Source organism: Atractosteus spatula, chromosome 8, assembly GCF_055471065.1.
Source record: "Atractosteus spatula isolate fAtrSpa1 chromosome 8, fAtrSpa1.hap1, whole genome shotgun sequence".
NCBI classification, from domain to species: domain Eukaryota; kingdom Metazoa; phylum Chordata; class Actinopteri; order Semionotiformes; family Lepisosteidae; genus Atractosteus; species Atractosteus spatula.
Window position 1 is genome coordinate 3,114,463 of NC_142713.1, and position 20,128 is coordinate 3,134,590.

At 52.3% G+C, this 20,128-nt stretch overlaps 1 protein-coding gene across 2 annotated transcripts; it reads right to left on the reverse strand.

Annotated features, from left to right (window-relative positions):
• Positions 1-418: 418 nt before the first annotated feature.
• Positions 419-19,604, reverse strand: slc37a3 (solute carrier family 37 member 3). Of its 2 annotated transcripts, XM_088922730.1 has the most exons (17): positions 19,487-19,604; positions 18,742-18,825; positions 17,445-17,513; positions 17,254-17,367; positions 14,279-14,393; positions 13,868-13,960; positions 12,483-12,566; positions 11,751-11,896; positions 10,833-10,929; positions 10,193-10,277; positions 9,131-9,309; positions 7,227-7,368; positions 6,029-6,130; positions 5,262-5,309; positions 3,432-3,583; positions 2,399-2,464; positions 419-1,450 (listed from the first exon to the last, which is right to left on the reverse strand). In XM_088922730.1, the coding sequence occupies exons 4-17, from the start codon at positions 17,328-17,330 to the stop codon at positions 1,358-1,360; spliced, it is 1,479 nt and encodes a 492-aa protein (XP_088778856.1). In that variant the 5' UTR covers positions 17,331-17,367; positions 17,445-17,513; positions 18,742-18,825; positions 19,487-19,604; the 3' UTR covers positions 419-1,357. The 2 variants fall into 2 exon arrangements, with proteins under 2 accessions (XP_088778856.1, XP_088778857.1); XM_088922731.1 differs by lacking the exon at positions 12,483-12,566.
• Positions 19,605-20,128: the final 524 nt, after the last annotated feature.

Sequence of the window (20,128 nt, forward strand, 5' to 3'; positions counted from 1 at the left end):
CCTGCCTTGTGCCTGTTGCTTGCTGGGATAGACTCCAGCTCCCCCATGACCCTGAAGTGGAAGAAGCTGTTAGAAACGGTGTTGTCTTTCTCAGGATTAATTCGTATGTTTTCTGAAGCTTTCATGGACTCACTTTAGAAATGGTAATAATGTTCAGCTTGTTTTTTTTAATAATCAAGTTGGAACCCTGGTGTCTGAGCTTGTCTTGCCGTGTGTTCAAAATCCGATCCGAGTTAAGTTAAACAAATGCTGTATAGCGCCATTTATAAAGGACAACTTTTTGTTTAAGTGGTATATGTTACTAACTTGTGTTTGTACAATTTGTAAATATCATTCATGTCAAAATAATATATTTAACTGGTTGTTATGGTGTATGCATTATCCTGAATCCTTCAACACTGCACTTCGAAAACGGAACATTTAGCAGGAAGATATTTCACATTTATTGAGATTCTTCTAGAATGTCAGTTGTGTCATTTGCGGGGTTTTTCACACAACAAGCAACTGGTGGGGACATCAAGGAACAGGTTAACAAACAAAAAAAACGGGGGAGGTTGAGTCCCACAGGACTTCCCCTCTAAATTCAAACACCAGCAAGAACACAGCTCTCTTATTAAAAGCGCCCAAGAGAACAACTGACACACAGACGGCAGGGCGACGCGCTGATCTCCCAGCTGAACACGGCGAGACCCCATTCCTGCCGTGTCCACACAGCGGATCTCAAGTGCGCGGTCTAGCCCGCGTAAATTCCCCCCAGGCGTGACCTGAGGAGACTCTTCCAGGTGTCCCGGCTCTCTCTCCAGCTGCAACCAGGTGCACAGACATCGAGATGAGGCTCATCGAGGAACAGATTTGCTCTCCCTCAGGCTCCAGATTATCTCTAAACCCGGGACGCCTCTCTTTTCGGTACAGGTGGTAAAAAAAAAAGGGATATTTTTAGAGCTTCGTCCCAAGCGGAGAAGGAACTACTCTACAGCTGGCCTTTTCCCCCCCCATACACGCACACGCGCACGCACACACACACACACGGGCGATTTTTAAACCTCTCGTCAGGCGCCACGATATCACCCGATCTGGCACGGAAATCAACGCAGAATCTCGTCTGTCCGTCGCTGCCCCGCGCGGCTCCGGTTTCGAAAATTGTTCCCGGGGAAGGGAGCCGCGCGGGGCCTGGAGGAGGAGGAGGAGGAGGAGGAGGAGGAGGAGGAAAAAAGCTGGGGAGGAGATCTTCCCCCAGGGGCGGCGACCTCCTCTGCGGAAGATCAGAGCCCCACAGCAGTGATGCCTTGCAGTCGAGTTTCTGCGGTCCGGTCCGCACGCCGCAGGAAAAGTCCCCGTCCGGGTCCGTTTGCCGGTTTTACAGCTGGTGGGACCGCAGGCGCCGCTCCCGGACCATGGACCGCACTTCGCTCGCGATCAGGGGCAAGATGAAGAGGACGCTCCCAAAAGTCTGCCAGCGCAGAAGAAGGCAGGGGTCAAACTTGGGACACGACACGTGTCGCCCCCAACCAGCACAGGATCACCCTGCAGCAGCCCCCCCCCACTGGAGCCCAGCAGGCGTGAGCCTGGCCAGTACCTGGAGGGGAGACTCCTGGGAAAGCTGAGGCTGCTGCTGGGAGAGGTGTGAGTGGGGCCAGCAGGGGGCGCTCACCCTGCGGTCTGTGTGGGTCCTCATGCCCCAGTATAGTGACGGGGACACTAGACTGTAAACAGGCGCCGTCCTTCAGATGAGACGTAAAACCGAGGTCCTGACTCTCTGTGGTCATTAACAATCCCGGGGTGTCTCTCGACAAGAGTAGGGGTGTTACCCCAGTGTCCTGGCCAAATTTCCCCCCTGGCCTTTACCCCTCATGGCCTCCTAATAACCCCCCTCTCTGAACTGGCTCCATCCCTCTGCTCTCCTCCCCACTGAGAGCTGGTGTGTGTGAGAGGACTGGAGCATCATCCAGGTGGGGCTGCACACTGGTGGGGGTGGAGGGGATCCCCCTGACCTGGAAAGAGCTCGGAGTGGAGGGTCCAGACAGGCGCTATATAAGTGTAAGGGATTATTATGCTTTTCATTCTCTACAAAAACAAGAAAACCAAAACAAATGGGAGTAAGAGACAACAAAAAATCATTTATATTATGCTTTTAAGCCGTCCGTAACCCTGATTTGAATAAACCCATGTGGTTAGAGAAAACCCATTATAGTTTTCAAGGCAGGGGAGAGAGAGGACCCCTGTTGATCAAATTCACATCAAAGGGCGCAAGTCACAGAACTACAGTCAGTGGCAAAGCTGGAAAACCTGAAAAAATGTCAGCTCTGCTTTCACTCAGCTCTTCCTCACGCAGGAAAGAGGCAACACACCTACAGAAAGCGACGCTCGCCCAGTCTGAGGCTGCAATACTCTATCTTACCATAATGATGAAAAAGTAGAAGACGCACATCCATCCCAGTCGGCTTTCGATCAAGGACACTAGGTACTGGACCAAAGAGACAAAGACACCAGCATCTCACTACAACATGGTCAGCTGACTTGAACAGGCTTCCATTCAGAGGCAAATTGAAGGCTTAGGTGAAATCACGACCACTAAAATCCAGCATCATTACACAGCATACTTCACATTACTCTTAAAATTTCGCAGGGCGCTAGAAAACAACGTAAAAATCTCGAAAAATATTAGAATGTGTAATATAATTAAGCGCCACTTAAGATGTTCAATTCAGATTGATGGTGTGATGTCAACAATGAGCCAGCTGGGTGACAGGAAGTGATGCCAGCCATGGCCACGCCCCCCCAGAGCCAGCTCAGCTACAGGAAGTGATGCCAGCCATGGCCACGCCCCCCCCAGAGCCAGCTCAGCTACAGGAAGTGATGCCAGCCATGGCCACGCCCCCCCCCCCAGAGCCAGCTCAGCTACAGGAAGTGATGCCAGCCATGGCCACGCCCCCCCCAGAGCCAGCTCAGCTACAGGAAGTGATGCCAGCCATGGCCATGCCCCCCCAGAGCCGGCTCAGCTACAGGAAGTGATGCCAGCCATGGCCACGCCCCCCCCAGAGCCAGCTCAGCTACAGGAAGTGATGCCAGCCATGGCCACACCCCCCCCCAGAGCCAGCTCAGCTACAGGAAGTGATGCCAGCCATGGCCACGCCCCCCCCAGAGCCAGCTCAGCTACAGGAAGTGATGCCAGCCATGGCCACGCCCCCCAGAGCCAGCTCAGCTACAGGAAGTGATGCCAGCCATGGCCACGCCCCCCCAGAGCCAGCTCAGCTACAGGAAGTGATGCCAGCCATGGCCACGCCCCCCCCAGAGCCAGCTCAGCTACAGGAAGTGATGCCAGCCATGGCCACGCCCCCCCAGAGCCAGCTCAGCTACAGGAAGTGATGCCAGCCATGGGTCGCGCTGAGGCCCTTCTGCCAAGGGGAGCCAGCGGGCGCCTCGCTCCGTACCTGTCCTGCCGCCGCTCCCATGCTGCCCGTCCCGTCCACGATGCCCGTGACCGTGGCCAGCGCCTCCTGGCTGCCCCGCAGCGCCTCCTGCCGGCCCAGGTCAGCCGAGATGGCCGAGCTGATCATGTTGGACGGGCCTCCTATGAAGAAGCCTGCAACACAGGCACATGAGACGTCACTGCGCAGATCGGGGGGGGGGGTGGGGGGTGGGGGGTGCTCAGCATCGCGAAGAGGTGTCATCCCGAACGGCCCCGCGGGGGGCGCTCTATCGCTCCAGCGCTCACCCTAAAAGCACAGCTCAGCACTCCTTTGAGTGCTTTTCCATCTCCTGGGTTACCGCTCTTGTTGGGTTACTACGCAGATGTTTGGAAATCAATTGATCAATCAATACATCCATTTTCTACCCCTTCTGAAAAGACGAGAGCTTCCAGACTGATCCCAGATCTCACTGTTCACCTGTCTGCTCCCCCAACACAAGAGCTTCCAGACTGATCCCAGATCTCACTGTTCACCTGTCTGCTCTGTCCCAACACAAGAGCCTCCAGACTGATCCGAGATCTCACTGTTCACCTGTCTGCTCTGTCCCAACACAAGAGCCTCCAGACTGATCCCAGATCTCACTGTTCACCTGTCTGCTCTGTCCCAACACAAGAGCTTCCAGACTGATCCCAGATCTCACTGTTCACCTGTCTGCTCTGTCCCAACACAAGAGCTTCCAGACTGATCCCAGATCTCACTGTTCACCTGTCTGCTCTGTCCCAACACAGGAGCTTCCAGACTGATCCCAGATCTCACTGTTCACCTGTCTGCTCTGTCCCAACACAAGAGCTTCCAGACTGATCCCAGATCTCACTGTTCACCTGTCTGCTCCGTCCTACACAAGAGCTTCTTGACTGATTCCAGATCTCACTGTTCACCTGTCTGCTCTGTCCCAACACAAGAGCCTCCAGACTGATCCCAGATCTCACTGTTCACCTGTCTGCTCTGTCCCAACACAAGAGCTTCCAGACTGATCCCAGATCTCACTGTTCACCTGTCTGCTCCCCCAACACAAGAGCTTCCAGACTGATCCCAGATCTCACTGTTCACCTGTCTGCTCCCCCAACACAAGAGCTTCCAGACTGATCCCAGATCTCACTGTTCACCTGTCTGCTCCGTCCTACACAAGAGCTTCTAGACTGATTCCAGATCTCACTGTTCACCTGTCTGCTCTGTCCCAACACAAGAGCCTCCAGACTGATCCCAGATCTCACTGTTCACCTGTCTGCTCCGTCCTACACAAGAGCTTCTAGACTGATTCCAGATCTCACTGTTCACCTGTCTGCTCTGTCCCAACACAAGAGCTTCCAGACTGATCCCAGATCTCACTGTTCACCTTGGATCTTCAGGCTTGGCCTGGTAGGAGCGATCCTGAACATCATTCGAAGGAACAATACAGCAGGGCCCGTCTGTAATGTCTCACCTAAGTTAAGGCACACTTGTGAATCCTGGATGAACTCTCTTGGAGACTGGGGAGAGGTTGGATCACGCTCATACACGGGCTCAGGATTTGATGACAGGCAGCTAATCTGACCTGCGTTCCCTGTCTTCACCTCATCAAAAAAGAACTGATTTTGGACTTTTCCCTCATCTCCTCCAAACGGTTTGCAGTAGCCACCTTAAAAAAATATATACTTGTCCCTTCTCACACCACCCCGTTAAAAAGCCTGCAGCCACTTTCAACAGCTCTGGTGGGGTGTGGAGACACGATCCAATCCATCGTTGGATCAAAGCTGCAAGACGCGATCGCGTTTGTATCTTCATAAGGATTCCAGCTTTTACACCACGTACCTGTGACGGCCAGAATGACTGCATTCACCACCTGGTCGTTGGGCGAACCTGAAAAGAGAGACAGTGCCAAAGAAGAAATGAAGAAGCTCACCTCAGCCACCAAACACTTGAGGACAGGAAGGACTGTGCCGGACCGCCACGACCCTAACGAAGCAGTTTTCAGGACGCGAGGAAAAGCTCAGGATGAAGACAATCAGAGCTCATCGTTCTCCAGCACGGTGAACGATTCTCTCGCTAGACCTCCATGTCCAAGACTTGACTCCCTACAGAACGGCCCAGATACGCGTCCCCTGCGTTGATCGCTTCCTGACCAGATCATTTTCAGCGACACATTTTCCTTTAGCCTCGGTGCAAAATGCAAAACCTGGCTTTCAGCCGCCTTCATTTCAAGTAACTATTAAGCTACTCCCATCACATCTCTGGAAACCAGAGAGACAGACCGAAGATAGACCTACAGACCTGGAACGTGTGAGTATTGGGCCAGTGAGGTATGATCTGTGCTGTGTGCGCTCATGACGTCTGTACGTCAGATCAAAAGATTCATCTACCTGAAATGGGGGGGGTTGTTTAAGGGGATCCCATTTCGGGGGGGGGGGGGGGGGCACACTTGATAATGTTATTCTAACACAGCTAACCATGTGCGTAAAATAATACCCTGAAGATACAGAAGCTGGAAGTCTCTGCTTCAGCCCGATACCCATGTTTGGACCTTCACGTTCCGGGACTGTAGTCGGACAAGAGGGGCGAGAATGGCGGCCGGTACTCACGGCTGTATCCCACCAGAGAGCCCATCGCCAGGAGCAGGCTCACCGCCAGCACGGGGGCTCTCTTGCCCATGAAGTCCGAAATCAGGCCCTGGACAGTTCCTCCTGGAGAGAGACCGGGCGTTACTGTGGGGCGACCCAGGGGTCCTGCTACAAAGACCCCTCTCGTGAGGTACCTGACTGACCCCCCCATCGCTTCGCCCTTTTACAATCGACTTCCATGGGGGAAAAAATGGAAAAAGCTGTTCCAGTAGAGTAAAAATTGAAATTAGAGGAACAGGAAACCATCCAACTATCCTATCCCAGCAAGCAACAGGCACGAGGCAGGATACCCCCTGGACGGGACACCAGTCCATCACAGGACAGACACACACTCACACCAGGGCCTGTCCATCACAGGACACACACACACACACACACCAGGGCCAGTCCATCACAGGACACACACACACACACCAGGGCCAGTCCATCACAGGACACACACACACACACACACACACACACACACACACACACACACCAGGGCCAGTCCATCACAGGACACACACACACACTCACACACCGGGCCCAATTTTTCCCAGCAGCCGATTTTATCCCACCAGCATGTCTTTGCACTGTGGTAGGAACCCCACGTGGACATGGGGGAGAACATGCAAACTCCACACAGACAGCACCCCAGGAACTGAACCCGGAGCCCCAGTGCTGACCATGCAGTGCTGCTGTGGGACAACAGCAAACCTGTTCACACACAGCCGTCGCCTTGATAAACCAGCAGCATAATGGTTTCCTGCAGAGGGAATAGATCCACTCGGACGCCTTGTTATCCTCGAGAAATTATATCGTGAAAAGAGGCGCTTTCCTCTGAGAAAAACAAACTAACTTCTCAACCAAAACACAAATAGAATACAGGAATGATTAAACATGATTGCAAATAGGTTTGTCTCTCTACAAAAAAAAAAAGCAGCTTGTCTCTTCTGTGTGTCTAACCATCTCTTCTGTGTGTGTATGCACGCGTGTGCTTCTGTGTGTGTGCTACTGCGTGTGTATGCATGTGTGTGCTTCTTCTGCATGTGTATGCTTCTTTTGCATGTGTATGCGTCTCTTCTGTGTGTGTGTGTGTCTCCTGCAGGCGTGACAAAGTCTGTGACCAGCTGCCTCCCAACAAGCAAGAAGAGCTCGGAAACCGGAAAGGCACGCCTACCTACGATCCCTCCCACGTCGTACCAGACGGACAGCCGGTCCGACTCGGCCTCTTCCCAGCCGAAGTTGTTGCTGAGGTAGAAGGGCAGCCAGAAGAAAAAGGAGTAGTTGACCAGCTTCAGGCAGGCGTAGGCCAGCGAGTACTGGAGTCGGGGCAAGAGACGGAGGAGAGAGGAGTCTGAGGCCCTGCTCGAATCGAACGAAACACGCCCCGTTCCGGTGAGAACCGCTCATCGAAAACTGAAAGACTCATCCTGTTTGCGCCTCGCGACACCGACCCACTATCCAGGAGAGCCTTGGCTTGCGTTATGCTGACGAACCCGCACCCTCCCTCATTAAGGGGGAACCGCAGTCCCAGTGACTCAGACTGGTTATTAAACCTCAGTGACAAAATAAATTCGTTGACGGTGTGGAACAATGTTATAAATTTTGAATTCAGCAGCACTGTTCAGTCGCCATGTTGTAGAGACTTTGTGAGAACTGCGACGTGAGGCGGCCCTTCCTGCTCACTAGTCCCTGTACCGACTGAGGGACTGTGATGGACGAGAGAGTAAGTACAGGTTGTGCAGCAGATATTTCTCCACAGAAATGTTCCAACCTGATCTGCAGGCAGAGTTAACAATCAAGTAGTATTTGTCAATGAGACCGTCTGGAAGTGGAGAGCGATATTTCTGCTGGATGAGAAGAGCTGGATTCACAAGCCTGCTTGTCTACAGAGTCACAGGGCCGCCTCACCTCACCGGAGGTCTTGTTGACCTGGAAATTTCCTGTATTCTGCGATGTAAATTGGAGGTTTTACATGTTACTGTGGACATTTTACCTTCATTACGATTTAAAATGCACTCATCCATGCCAATTCTTTCTAACCCCCCAAAATAAAAATAAGGGTATAGTTCCCCTTTAACATCTTAGAAGGGAAGGTGATTCCCTGCACATGAACACAGGGGGCAGATATCTGGAAAGTGCTACGAGCCCTGTCCTCTGTTTCCAGCTCCCTATGGGCAGTACAGTTCTGCCGATGAAGGTTTTCTAGGTCAGTGCAGTGAGGCAGAGAGGCACAGTAAAGAACAACAACCCGGACGCCAAAGGAAAGCAAAGTTCCTGTTCGAAGCATGATAAATAGGCGATTGACAATCTCCACCAAGCGGACAGAAGTGGGAACAGGAGGCACTTCTTTACGCAAAGGGTGGTGGGGGTGTGGAACAAGCTCACCAGCCATGTTGTTAAAGCTGGTTTCCTGGTTCCTCTTAAGACACAGTTGGGTGAGATTGGAATTATCTACCAACTACCAGCTGGGTCAGAGGGTCTAAACCTAAAAACACCCTCATTCTACTTTCTAAAGGAAAATAAAGTAATATTTCTGTGCCGACCACTCATATCGAGTTGACTAAGGTGATATATTTCTATATTTAATCCCCCCACAGACTTCTGCTGGCACAATGCAAACCGTTACAAAAATATGAAATGTGAAATATGCTCACCCCCTAACACATCAACCATACTAACTTCTTACACTTCTACAGCCCCTGTCTGGCCCCTCCACTCCGAGCTCTTCCCAGGTCAGGGGGAATCCCACTACCCCCACCAGTGTGCAGCCCCACCTGGATGATGCTCCAGTCCTCTCACACACACCAGCTCTCAGTGGGGAGGAGAGCAGAGGGATGGAGCCAGTTCAGAGAGGGGGGTTATTAGGAGGCCATGAGGGGTAAAGGCCAGGGGGGGAGATTGGGCCAGGACACTGGGGTAACACCCCTACTCTTGTCGAGAGACACCCTGGGATTGTTAATGACCACAGAGAGTCGGGACCTCGGTTTTACGTCTCACCCGAAGGACGGGGGCCTTGAGCTTGAGAAAATGGGCTTCTGCGCTCGACGGGCAAGAAATACCGATGGACAGCGGCATTACCAGCAGCACTCCGGGCAGGCAGAAGGCCTGGAAGAAGCCAATGGCCGCCGGGCTCCCCTGCTCGTCGGCCTGCTGGATGGAGCAGCCGATCCCATCTTGCACCTCTCCGCCGTCGCCGATCAGCGGCCGGTGGCTGTCCGCGTCCCGATCGTCGAGGCCCGCGTCGGCCTGGCTCAGGCCTGCGGACACGGGCGCGGGGGGGCGAAGGAATTATGGGGGAGAGGTGTGGCTTCGGGGATGGGGCTGGGGTTAAGACGGTGTTCAAGGTCTGATGACTGTGGCCATCGGGAAGCTTGTACAGCACCCGTTTCTCTGAGGAGATCTCAATGGCGAGGAAGCAAGCCTATTCCGCCCTACAGGAATAAGGCTGGACAATCCAGATATCTTTGGTACAGACCCTCCTTCCAGAACCGCACTTGGTCAAACTCCTCAAGGTTTCAATCTCACCGACCAAAGTCCAGAAAATACTGCAGAGAACTTGATCACCATAAAAGCTGTGTTATACTGATGCAAAAAAAACAAACATTCACAGTAGACTAATAGTTTGGAACCTCTTATATGGATTATAAAAGCATTTCTAAGGGCCACTTGCTGGACAGATGATCTCAACTTCCGTCTTTTAGAATCAACACCTTTTTTTCCCCCCCCAAACCTTTCACCTGCACTGTAAGGGTTATAAAAACATTCGCAGGCGGCTGTCAGGGTGTATAACGCTGCCCTAGGCTAGGACTGTCAGCCCTTCATCTGCTCATCGATGGACAGCATGCTGCACTATTGTACTTTTTGGGCATTCAATCTGTATATACCTATACACACTTTTGCACATAGTTTATTGCTTTACAGTGACTATGAGCATATTTTGCACACACCTAACTACTTATTTATTTTGTATTGCTGTACTTATTTTAGTTCTTAGGCTGTTCTGATGTCTATTTTTGCTTGTCTCGGGCTGGGCTGCTGTAACACCTCAAGTTCCCTTCGGGATCATCATCAAGTCTCATCTATCCACCTGTCCTTCTGTGGCCTGGAGCTGTAGATCGGCCGGCGTGCGGCGCCACTCACCGATTTCTTTAGGGGAGGTGAGCAGTCCGAAGAACACGACCACACCCCCGGCAAACTGCACGGAGGAGGTGACCAGGAAGGCGTACTGTAGAGGCAAACAGACAGGCTTCAACAGGGGAGGAGCGCTGGACTTGTAGCGTGTCTGTGAGGTGCGAGCTCTTGAGCCCTGCGGACAGCTGAAGAGCCCAGCTAGCAGCCACAGACCGCTATAATAATAACGCTACCGCAGGTGAATGAGTGAGGTAGAAAGATATCCAGGAGAAACCACGCTGAACGGACTGTGCGTTTGTTTGGTGTGATTGTTTTCATATCACTTTCTAATATATAAGGAAACTTTTCTAGTTTCTAGGGCGGTGAAGTGGCTCTGTGGCTCAGGATCTGCGCCTGTGGCCGGGAGGTTGCCGGTTCGAATCCCACGGCCGGCAGAGGAATCCTACTCCGTAGGGCCCCCTGAGCGAGGCCCTTCACCCCAGCTGCTCCAGGGGCGCCGTATAAATGGCCGACCCTGCGCTCTGACCCCCAGCTTCTCTCCCTGTCTGTGTGTCTCATGGAGAGCGAGCTGGGGTCTGCGGAAAAGACAAAATCCTCATGCAAGAAATTACATTCAAGGCCAGAACGAACCGACACGCCTCGCACTCACCTCGTATCCGTAGCACAGCACGCTGGAAGCCAGGAACGCCCCCAGGATGTTCCCCACGGAGGCACAGGCGCTCCACAGGCCGAACACGAAGCCCCGCCTGAAGAGAGAGGCGGAAGGCGACCCGCTTTAGTGACCTGTCACCTCTGGGCAGGCTGCTGCTGCTGCTCCCATGCTCCCACACAGGAAGTACCAGCCCCCCTAGACAGGAAGCTGGCACCGGTCCGACCGACGCCACACCGTGGAGCTGTGACAATCAGGCCACGCGCAGGTCGGCCCGTGAGGGCCTGTATGGGTACAGTGGTTAGCTTTGCACTGGAGCATTAAGTGCTCCATTCATCCATTTTCCAACCGCTTTATCCAGTACAGGGCCGCAGGGGAGCCAAAGCATATCCCAGCAAGCAATGGGCACAAGGCAGGAAACAGCCAGGACAGGAGAGACACACACACAGACAAACACACCAGGGCCAATCTCTTAGAAGCCAGTTCACCCACCATGGACAGTGGGAGGCAACTGGAGCACCTGCGGGAGACCCACATGAACATGGGGAGAACATGCAAACTCCACCCAGACAGCACCCCAGGCCCGGAACTGAACCCAGGGCCCCGGCGCTGCAAGGCAGCCACGCTCCCCACCTGAGCCGCCGTGCCGACCCCAGGTCACAGCCCAGTCTGTGACTCTATGGTGTGAAATCACTGGGCGACACTGTGGGATTGTGGGATACTTGGCTGCACAGAGTGTGTAAAAAAAAAAAAAAGACTATAAATGAAAAGTTCAGGACACCACCAACCAGGGGCACAAAGGTCTCTTCACCACCCCCCACTCTCTCCACTCTGCACCTGGGTGTTCCTAACGGTGGGGAACGTTTCACAAACCCGTCGGCTGCGAACAGACGCCAACAGTCGAGCCGGGCGAATTACCCAGACTTCCCGAACCAGTTTCCCATGACCGCCACCACGCAGGGCCAGACCGTGGACTGCAGCAGCCCGTTCAGGACCCACAGGGCGCAGTAGAAATAGACATTGTAGAAGTGGAGCCATTCGGTCAGAGTGCCGAAGAGAAACTCCTGCAGGGGAGAGGGGAGTAAGAAAAAGAGACAGGGGTGTCACAGCAGCCTGCTGCACCTTTGCCAATGGAACGGCTTGTTTGTTTTTTTTCCTCCTGTCCACTTCAGGTGAGGAAAGATTGCCGGCTGCCGGCTGCGCAGGTCAGGACACATGCTTAGACAGCAATTAAAGAGTGGAAAAAAAACCCTATCGGTGCCCAGTTTTTTTGTTTTTACTTTGGCCGAGCTAGAGTTTCATCTGCCATGCGATCTCGCGTTTTGCAAATCAGTTCCACTTTCTGTCAGAGCTTCTTCTCTTCCTCCTCCTCCCACATGCCCCCCCCCCCCACCTCACACACACACACCCCCCTCCAACAACAATCCCACCCTCCCACACACCCTACCACACAAAGACCCCTCCACACTCCCCTACTCCACCACAACCCCGCACAGACTCTCTCCCACAACCCCCCTCACTCTCACTCCCACTACCCCCCTCACTCTCACAATCCCGCCCAGATTCTCACCCCCACTACCCCCCTCACTCTCACCCCCACTACCCCCCAGCCCCGCCCACACCGCCGCGCGGGCTCGAGTTTCGGCTCACAGTCACCGCCGAACCGCACAGGCCAAAGGAGAGGACGTAGCGCAGGTTCAGCCGGTCTCCGATCACGCCGCTGACGTACAGGCCCTGCCGGACACACACACAGACAGGGGGAGAGCCAGGGAACAGCAAGTTGGAAAAACTGGGATCTCCAGGAACAACGCTCAATAGAGCAGGACAACACAGGGGCCAGAAAACACACACGTCTTGCTTTAGTACAGATGGAGCTAATTTTTTAAATAACCGATTCCTTCAAAGAGTGCATGGTGACACCTTTCTCCTGCAGTGCTACTAATCTTTAATCCCAGTGATGTCATTTTAATTCTAACACACTCTGCGCGCCACCTGAATGACAGACAATATGTTTGCAGTTTTCTTCCGTGGGATCTCCACAGCTCCTACTGTTTCATGCAGGGTTATTCCTATAGTAATGACTCCTTCACTTTGCAAGGTTAACTTTTCGTTACTTGAGCTGAGTCTTAGCTACTGTACGACTCCAGAACACACATGCGCACACAACACAGTCCGCTCTCAAAACTAGTCCTGTAGGGAAACAAGACACTCAATATAGGTTCCGTTATAGCATACTACTGTTGTGCGATCTACTGTAACAGTTGGGTGACGTGAATAAAAAGAACGAACCTGACAGATCTCTAAAGCCATAGGACATGTAAACGAAATCAACAACTGTGCTGCACTGTAACTCGGTCTATCATACCTGCTGCTTCAGGGGGAATTAAGCAGAGGTCTGAGGGTCGCGAGATGCTCGACAGGTGAGCAGCAGGCAAACGAGCAAACAAACTCAGACTCAAGGTTCCCCTGATCTGCGATCGGGCGCAAAGTGTGGTTCAAAGCCTGAGAGATGCAGCAAAGGCACAAGGGAATCCTGCCATTGCAGGCGAGACAGGCAGGCCAGGTTCGCAGCATGAGAAATAAATGGTTCCAAGGCATGAAGGGGGCAAATCCAGGAGACAAGGATAGGGGTCGAGTATCCAGGGAGAAACATTAGCGAAGCTCTGGAGCAGAGCTGGGGTCAGAGCCAAGCTCTGTAGCAGAGTACAAAATATTGTGAGCTCAGACTTTAGGTATCATGAGCCACCTGAGGCGGGCACGGTGGTATAGTGCCCACAGGTGGTACAGACCTCCTTCCTGAATGTGAATGCACGGCAACCAGCAAAGCCTGGCCTTTCACTATTGACGAACAGGGTCACCTGGCCAATCACACACCACCGAACGACGTGGTTCAGCCTGAATGTAGCCCCGAGCTAAAACCGCCAAGGCAGGCCTTGAAGGAATGAAGGAATGGCACTCTGGAGGCAGAGAGCTCAGCGGGAAGGAACAGCAGACGATCCCGGGTGCCGGGTCCCGCTTCCACACAGCGGACTCACCACAGCGTAGGAGAAGAGGAAGACCGTGTCCAGGGCACCCAGGAAGAGCGTGGCCTCCGTCTCGTCGGCGAACAGCTGGTTCTCATTCCAAGTCTAGGGAAGGACAAAAAAGCAAGGAAGGTACAGCTTCAAGCCGTGACGAATCCCTTTTCCCGAGCGCAAAATGCCAACCTGACAAGGTCTTCCAAAGCCTTCCTCTCGGCCTACGGTCATAACGGTCTGAGCCGCCGTTACAAGAGACACTTACAGACATACTCCCCGATAACTGAGCACCGCCGTCTTTGGGATCTTTGGGAAGAACACCTCCCCAACACGGGGCGCGACTCGAGAGGCGCACTGGTGAGGTCTGGACCAGGGAGCTCCTGATCGCTGCCCTGTTAAAACAGCCGGGCGGGTGCCAGCCGGACGTACCTGGCCAGGGGACAGGGCGGGGGCGCTCCTGTTCTGCGGCGCTGGCGTCCACTGGGCCAGAATGCTGACCTTCACGTTGCTGAAGGTCTTGCGGGAGGCGTGGAGGAGGACATAGCTGCGCATCGACAGCGAAACGAGATTCGGAGGTTAGGAGGCAATGTTGGAACAGGGGAAGAGCAGTTTACAGTCACGTCACACAGCGTCACACCCAGCACTGCGCCCCTCAAAAGCAGGCTCGTTCATATTAATCATGCCTTACTTCTGTTATTAATCCTTCTGTCGAGTGGCAAAGGCAAGCTTTAATTCAGCCACACTTCATGTTACAGACAGAGCCTTGCAGACTGGAGTTGGAACACAGGCCAGAGCAAAGACATAGACTCAAACACACAGGATTGACAAGTAACCATGAAGAAGCTATGAGCAGATAAGATTACGGAGCTGTTACCAAGTGTTCGTTGATGTGTTCCAGTTGCTTTCTCCCCTTCACTACCAGTACATAGAGACTGGGTTATTAGCATGCAGGAAAGCAATGTGGGGAAACTGTGTGGAATGAATGACAGCACATAGAAAGAGAATCTCTCTCTGGGGGGCAGTTTAATCTAAACCAGGGGTGTCTGATCTTCACCCTGGAGGGTTGGTATAGCTACAGGTCTTCACTCCTTCATGAGCCAATCAGAGCCTCCAGGCAGGGTCCTGGCTCTAGGACAGGGGGGTCCAGTCCTGGTCCTGCAGGGTCAGTCAGTGTGTCAGCAGGTCTTGACTCCTTCATGAGCCAATCAGAGCCTCCAGGCAGGGTCCTGGCTCTAGGACAGGGGGGTCCAGTCCTGGTCCTGCAGGGTCAGTCAGTGTGTCTGCTGGTCTTGACTCCTTCATGAGCCAATCAGAGCCTCCAGGCAGGGTCCTGGCTCTAGGACAGGGGTGTCCAGTCCTGGTCCTGCAGGGTCAGTCAATGTCGCTACAGGTCTTCACTCCTTCATGAGCCAATCAGAGCCTCCAGGCAGGGTCCCGGCTCTAGGACAGGGGTGTCCAGTCCTGGTCCTGCAGGGTCAGTCAGTGTGTCTGCAGGTCTTAACTCCTTCATGAGCCAATCAGAGCCTCCAGGCAGGGTCCCGGCTCTAGGACAGGGGTGTCCAGTCCTGGTCCTGCAGGGTCAGTCAGTGTGTCTGCAGGTCTTAACTCCTTCATGAGCCAATCAGAGCCTCCAGGCAGGGTCCTGGCTCTAGGACAGGGGTGTCCAGTCCTGGTCCTGCAGGGTCAGTCAGTGTGTCTGCAGGTCTTGACTCCTTCATGAGCCAATCAGAGCCTGCAGGCAGGGTCCTGGCTCTAGGACAGGGGTGTCCAGTCCTGGTCCTGCAGGGCCAGTCAGTGCATCTCCAGATCTTCAAGGTCTCTGAAAAGCAGCTGCATCCAAAGAGCTGGGAGGAGCTGTTCAGCTGGTCAGGTTAAGCTGGAGAAGCTCGTTAAGACCTGGGATGGTAATGAAAAAATCAGACACGCCAGCTCTTCGGGACCAGGAGTGGACACCTCTGATCTAGGGAATGATTAGCAGGAAGCAATTCTGTAGCCGCTGGCCTAGTTAATACAACACTCACAGCTAGACCGTTCAGCAAATTTGCAGAAGGGCTGCTGATGTTTATGATGCACACACACACACACAGTGTTCCCTTTATTAAAGCTCCTTATTTGAGGTGGGTTGAATCATAAAGGCAAAAAAAAAGCGAAACTATTGCTTGTCTCAAAAAAACAAACCCGATTGGGCCAAAAGTCCACGCACCACTGCTGACTGAAAGCTAAACCAGAACCAAACTGCTAGCAATGATTGACAACAAACAGTTAATGAGTTCATGACTGCAGGAAGGGTGCAGACAAGGTTAAGATCCAGAGGTTTTTAGATGGGATTAAAAGGCTCCTGCTTTCAGGTACTTTGTTGTGTGCACAGCGTTTCTGCGGGCTCCAAATGCAGCCATCTTCTATGTCTTAAAAAAACAATAGTGCTGTTGCCACAACAAGAAACACTGCACGGTCTTTTAATTATGCGTCCAACTCAAGGTGTGGTAGTGGGGGGAAAAAAGGCATACTGTTCAGGTTACTCTGATGTTTTGAGTACAGCTGCTCCACTTTGCCCTCACTACAAGTCCTGAGAGTCCAGTGCTGAAATAAATGATAAACTCAGATCTAACTCGGTGCTGGTCAGTCCTGCCATCCCCATGCTTTAAGAAATGCACTTGAAGGCAGATTTACGTTTTGGCAAGAGGAATCAAGCACAGGAATTGGCAATTAAGGCTTTTTTTTTTTTTTTTTGCCCTGCATACACACTTACTGGACTAAACATTTAGGGACTCTCATGAGCACGTCGCTGTGGGCCACCAGAACACCCTGAGCGGCGCCCAGAATGCACTGCACACGGCTCTGAACTACCCAATCACGTGTCCCGATCCTCCAGGAAGATTGTGTGAATCGGGGCTGAGCAGTTGAGGTTGTGGCGAGGGTGAAAGTCACAGGGGACTCGAACGCCTGCTGCAATGATTTCTGGGTGCCGTCCTGACCAGGGGAGGCGTCAGAAGCTCCTCTTCCTCATGCCCGAGGTCCTAATGTTTGCGCCAGTGAGCGCACTATCCCTGCTCTTTGGGCCACATGCAAACATTAGGAAGCGAAAGGCAAACAGAGGGGGGGAAAAAGGCGGATTTCAGCAGGAGAGGCTCTGCAAAGGAACGGGCAACTAGTACTTCACTGTCCGAGCTTTGAGGCACACAGAGGCACACCAGGGCCAATTTTCATTTCCCAGAAGCCATATAACCTACCAGCATGTCTCTGGATTGTGGGACGAAACCAGATCACTTAGAGGAGACCCATACAGAGGTAAAAAAAAAAAAAGATCAGCAGGTGTTGAGACGTTTCGGCCGGACGGGGGGGGGGGGGAAGGAGAGAGGGGGTACGCTCTGCAGCCGAGCCCACAGTGACGGAGACGGGTTTACCTAAAGAAGGTGAGGACGAAGGCAGTCAGGTGGTGGTGGGTGAACTGTGACAGCAGACCACAGCAAGGGGGTGTCATCACGGGAGTCTGGGGTCGGGGGGGGGGGGCCTCGCGTCTACAGGGAACAGCAGGCGAGTCAGAGGTGGCAGGATCGGGGAAGGACGGCTTACTAAAATGAGAGATTATACTTACGCTCCGTCAGGCTGGATCTTAAAGCTCACAAACCTCCAGGAGCAGAACCGGCTTCTGGTTTTTCTTTGACTAAAAAGGATAAAAATCAAGTTTCCTTTAGAAAGCGGCACTGCTTCAGGGAGTTTGCAGGGGTGGGGGACGAGCTGCCCAGCCATATTGTTGAAGCTGATACCCTGGCTTCTCTCCAGACACAGCTGGGTGAGCTCCTCCAGTCAGGACAAGGGGAGGGGGCTCTTCTTTACACAGAGGGTGGTGGGGGTGTGGAACAAGCTGCCCAGCCCTGTGGTTGAAGCCGATACCCTGGCTTCTCTCCAGACACAGCTGGGTGAGCTCCTCCAGTCAGGACAGGAGGCTCTACTGTACACAGAGGGGCGTGGGCGTGGGGAACGAGCTGCCCAGCCACGTTGTTAAAGCCAATAATACCCTCGCTTCTGCCAAGACACAGCTGGATGAGAGGCTCCAGTCAGGACAAGGAGGGGGGCTTCTTTACACAAAGGGTGGTGGGAGCGGGGAACAGGCTGCCCAGCCAGGTCGTTAAGTGACATTCAATTAGCTCCTTGCTACTAATCAGATTAGACGGCCTGATGGGCCTCCTCTCAGTATAGTAACTATTCTTCTGCATATGAATCCCACTGGACTGATCCATTTTTCTAATGCACTCTGCGAGAATCTTTTGCCTTGCAGCCATCTGCAGGGACCCAATCCCATCAGGAGCTGGCCAGTTTCTTGGAAGGGCAGTAAGGGGGGGGGGTGAGCTCACAGTCTCTCTTGAGAGACTCCAGTTGTTCTTGGCCAGATGTTTACCGTCTGTGCGAGCCTTTAGTTCTGCGGTGTGCCGTTTGCTGGGAAAGCAGTAAAGGGAAACATTATTCCCGACACGAACATGTGACATAGCACTGCCTCGGGAAGCCGAGAAGACCTATTTAGAGAATATGAAGGTCATTAATTCAGAAGCAGCCCGCAGCCGAGATGAAGAAGGCAACGACACATATTTAGAGACATAAGGGATTTAAGCCATAACGACGGGGAAACACGACTTCACAAGCAAAATCACAAACGACATCTTTTGAGAAACACCCCCAAACGGAATGAAAAGGGAACTTAAGGAAGGGCTTTGGGTATCTGCAACACAGAAAGCGTCTTAACTTTACGTGCATGTTAACGTGGTTTTCCTTCAAACAGTACACAAAGCACAGCACCGGTAATGAGGCGTTTGGGAAGATACGGACCCAAACTTCTTTGAGGTTACTCGACATCTGACGAGAGGTGTGTTTTCGGACGGCGTGAGGTGACCAACCTGTTTTTAATATCAAACCCAGCGTCCGTTCGCCTAACTTCTCCTCGGCACGTACATAATCACCCGGGCTGTCCCATCACACCACTGTCAGACAAGAAGAGAAGTTAGTTAGCTACGTCCATATGAAAGCGGTGCGGACATTATTTTTATTTCATTTGTTTAATCTTTTTTCATAACTTGAATTTTATGTAGTAGTATGTACCCCTGACGATATTTTTGTTTTTGAATTGTTATACGTACTCTTGTTTGTATTGTAATCTTTGTTCTTTTGTCAAGCATAAATAAAAAAACATTTGAAAAAAGAAGTTAGCTACGTCTCCGCGACCCGTCGCTCAGAGAGAACCGCACCGTAAAATCCCGATCAATTAAGCTGCCCGTGCCACGTCGCAGGTACAGCCCGAGCGATGCGTTTCGTTAACACACAAGGCTGCCCCGGACTGAAAAGGCGTCGCACGTTACCTGCAAACCTTAAACACCAATGCCGCAGCTTGCAACGCGCTGCAAAACCCCGGAGAATCAGAAGCGCCCACGCAATTTTCAAAATGTTCACATTAAAAAAAAAAAAACTGCTTGATAGGAAAAGAGCTAGACAGAACTTCATTGCACAACTCTTTATTTGTCCGTAGCGCAAAAGAAATAAAACAGGGAACCGCTCTTCTGTTTGCGCACCGTGCATGCCTTATCCTTAAGTGAATTTACCAGACGGCGCCGTTTCATCCCGTATTGAGGTATATTCAGTACTCACCCTCCAGTTTTATTAAGGTATTAACCCCTGTAGAGTACGACATAAAACAAAACTTGCAATCCCTGCGCCTCTCTTGCCCCGCTTCCTGCTGCTACCGCCATGCATTGTGGGAGTTGTAGTCCGGGGGGGGGGGGGGGGGTGTTTGATGTTTTTTTTAAACCACGTTATCGTCACCAGCCAATCCTGGTACAGCTACCTGCCTGCCGGGACGGACAGGTTTTTAAATTGCCTCCCGGTCCTGACAAAACAAAAGCTAGCACGCTTTCGTTTTAGCCCGGGAAAGGAAAACTGAAACTCCTGAACGCCGCAAAATAACTAACATCCGGCTCTGAAGCTAAGAACACTTTTTAGTACATATACACTGTATACACTATATGCACTTTTCATATTGTATATATGGCCAGGCCATGTTCTGGAGAGTCAAGATCTATCAGCACTCTGAGAGATGAATTAAATCAAGACTTTCTAAAGACTTGGAACAGACGTGGGTTTTGATCCATTTAGTGAGTCAGTTCAATGAAATCAGTGATGTCTAGCCATGCTCCTTAAAACTTAGAGGATGTCTGTATTTTCTTTTCAAAGGCACTCTGAACTGCTGCATTGATCACATTGATCAAGCCAGCTGTTTCAGAGGTCACAACG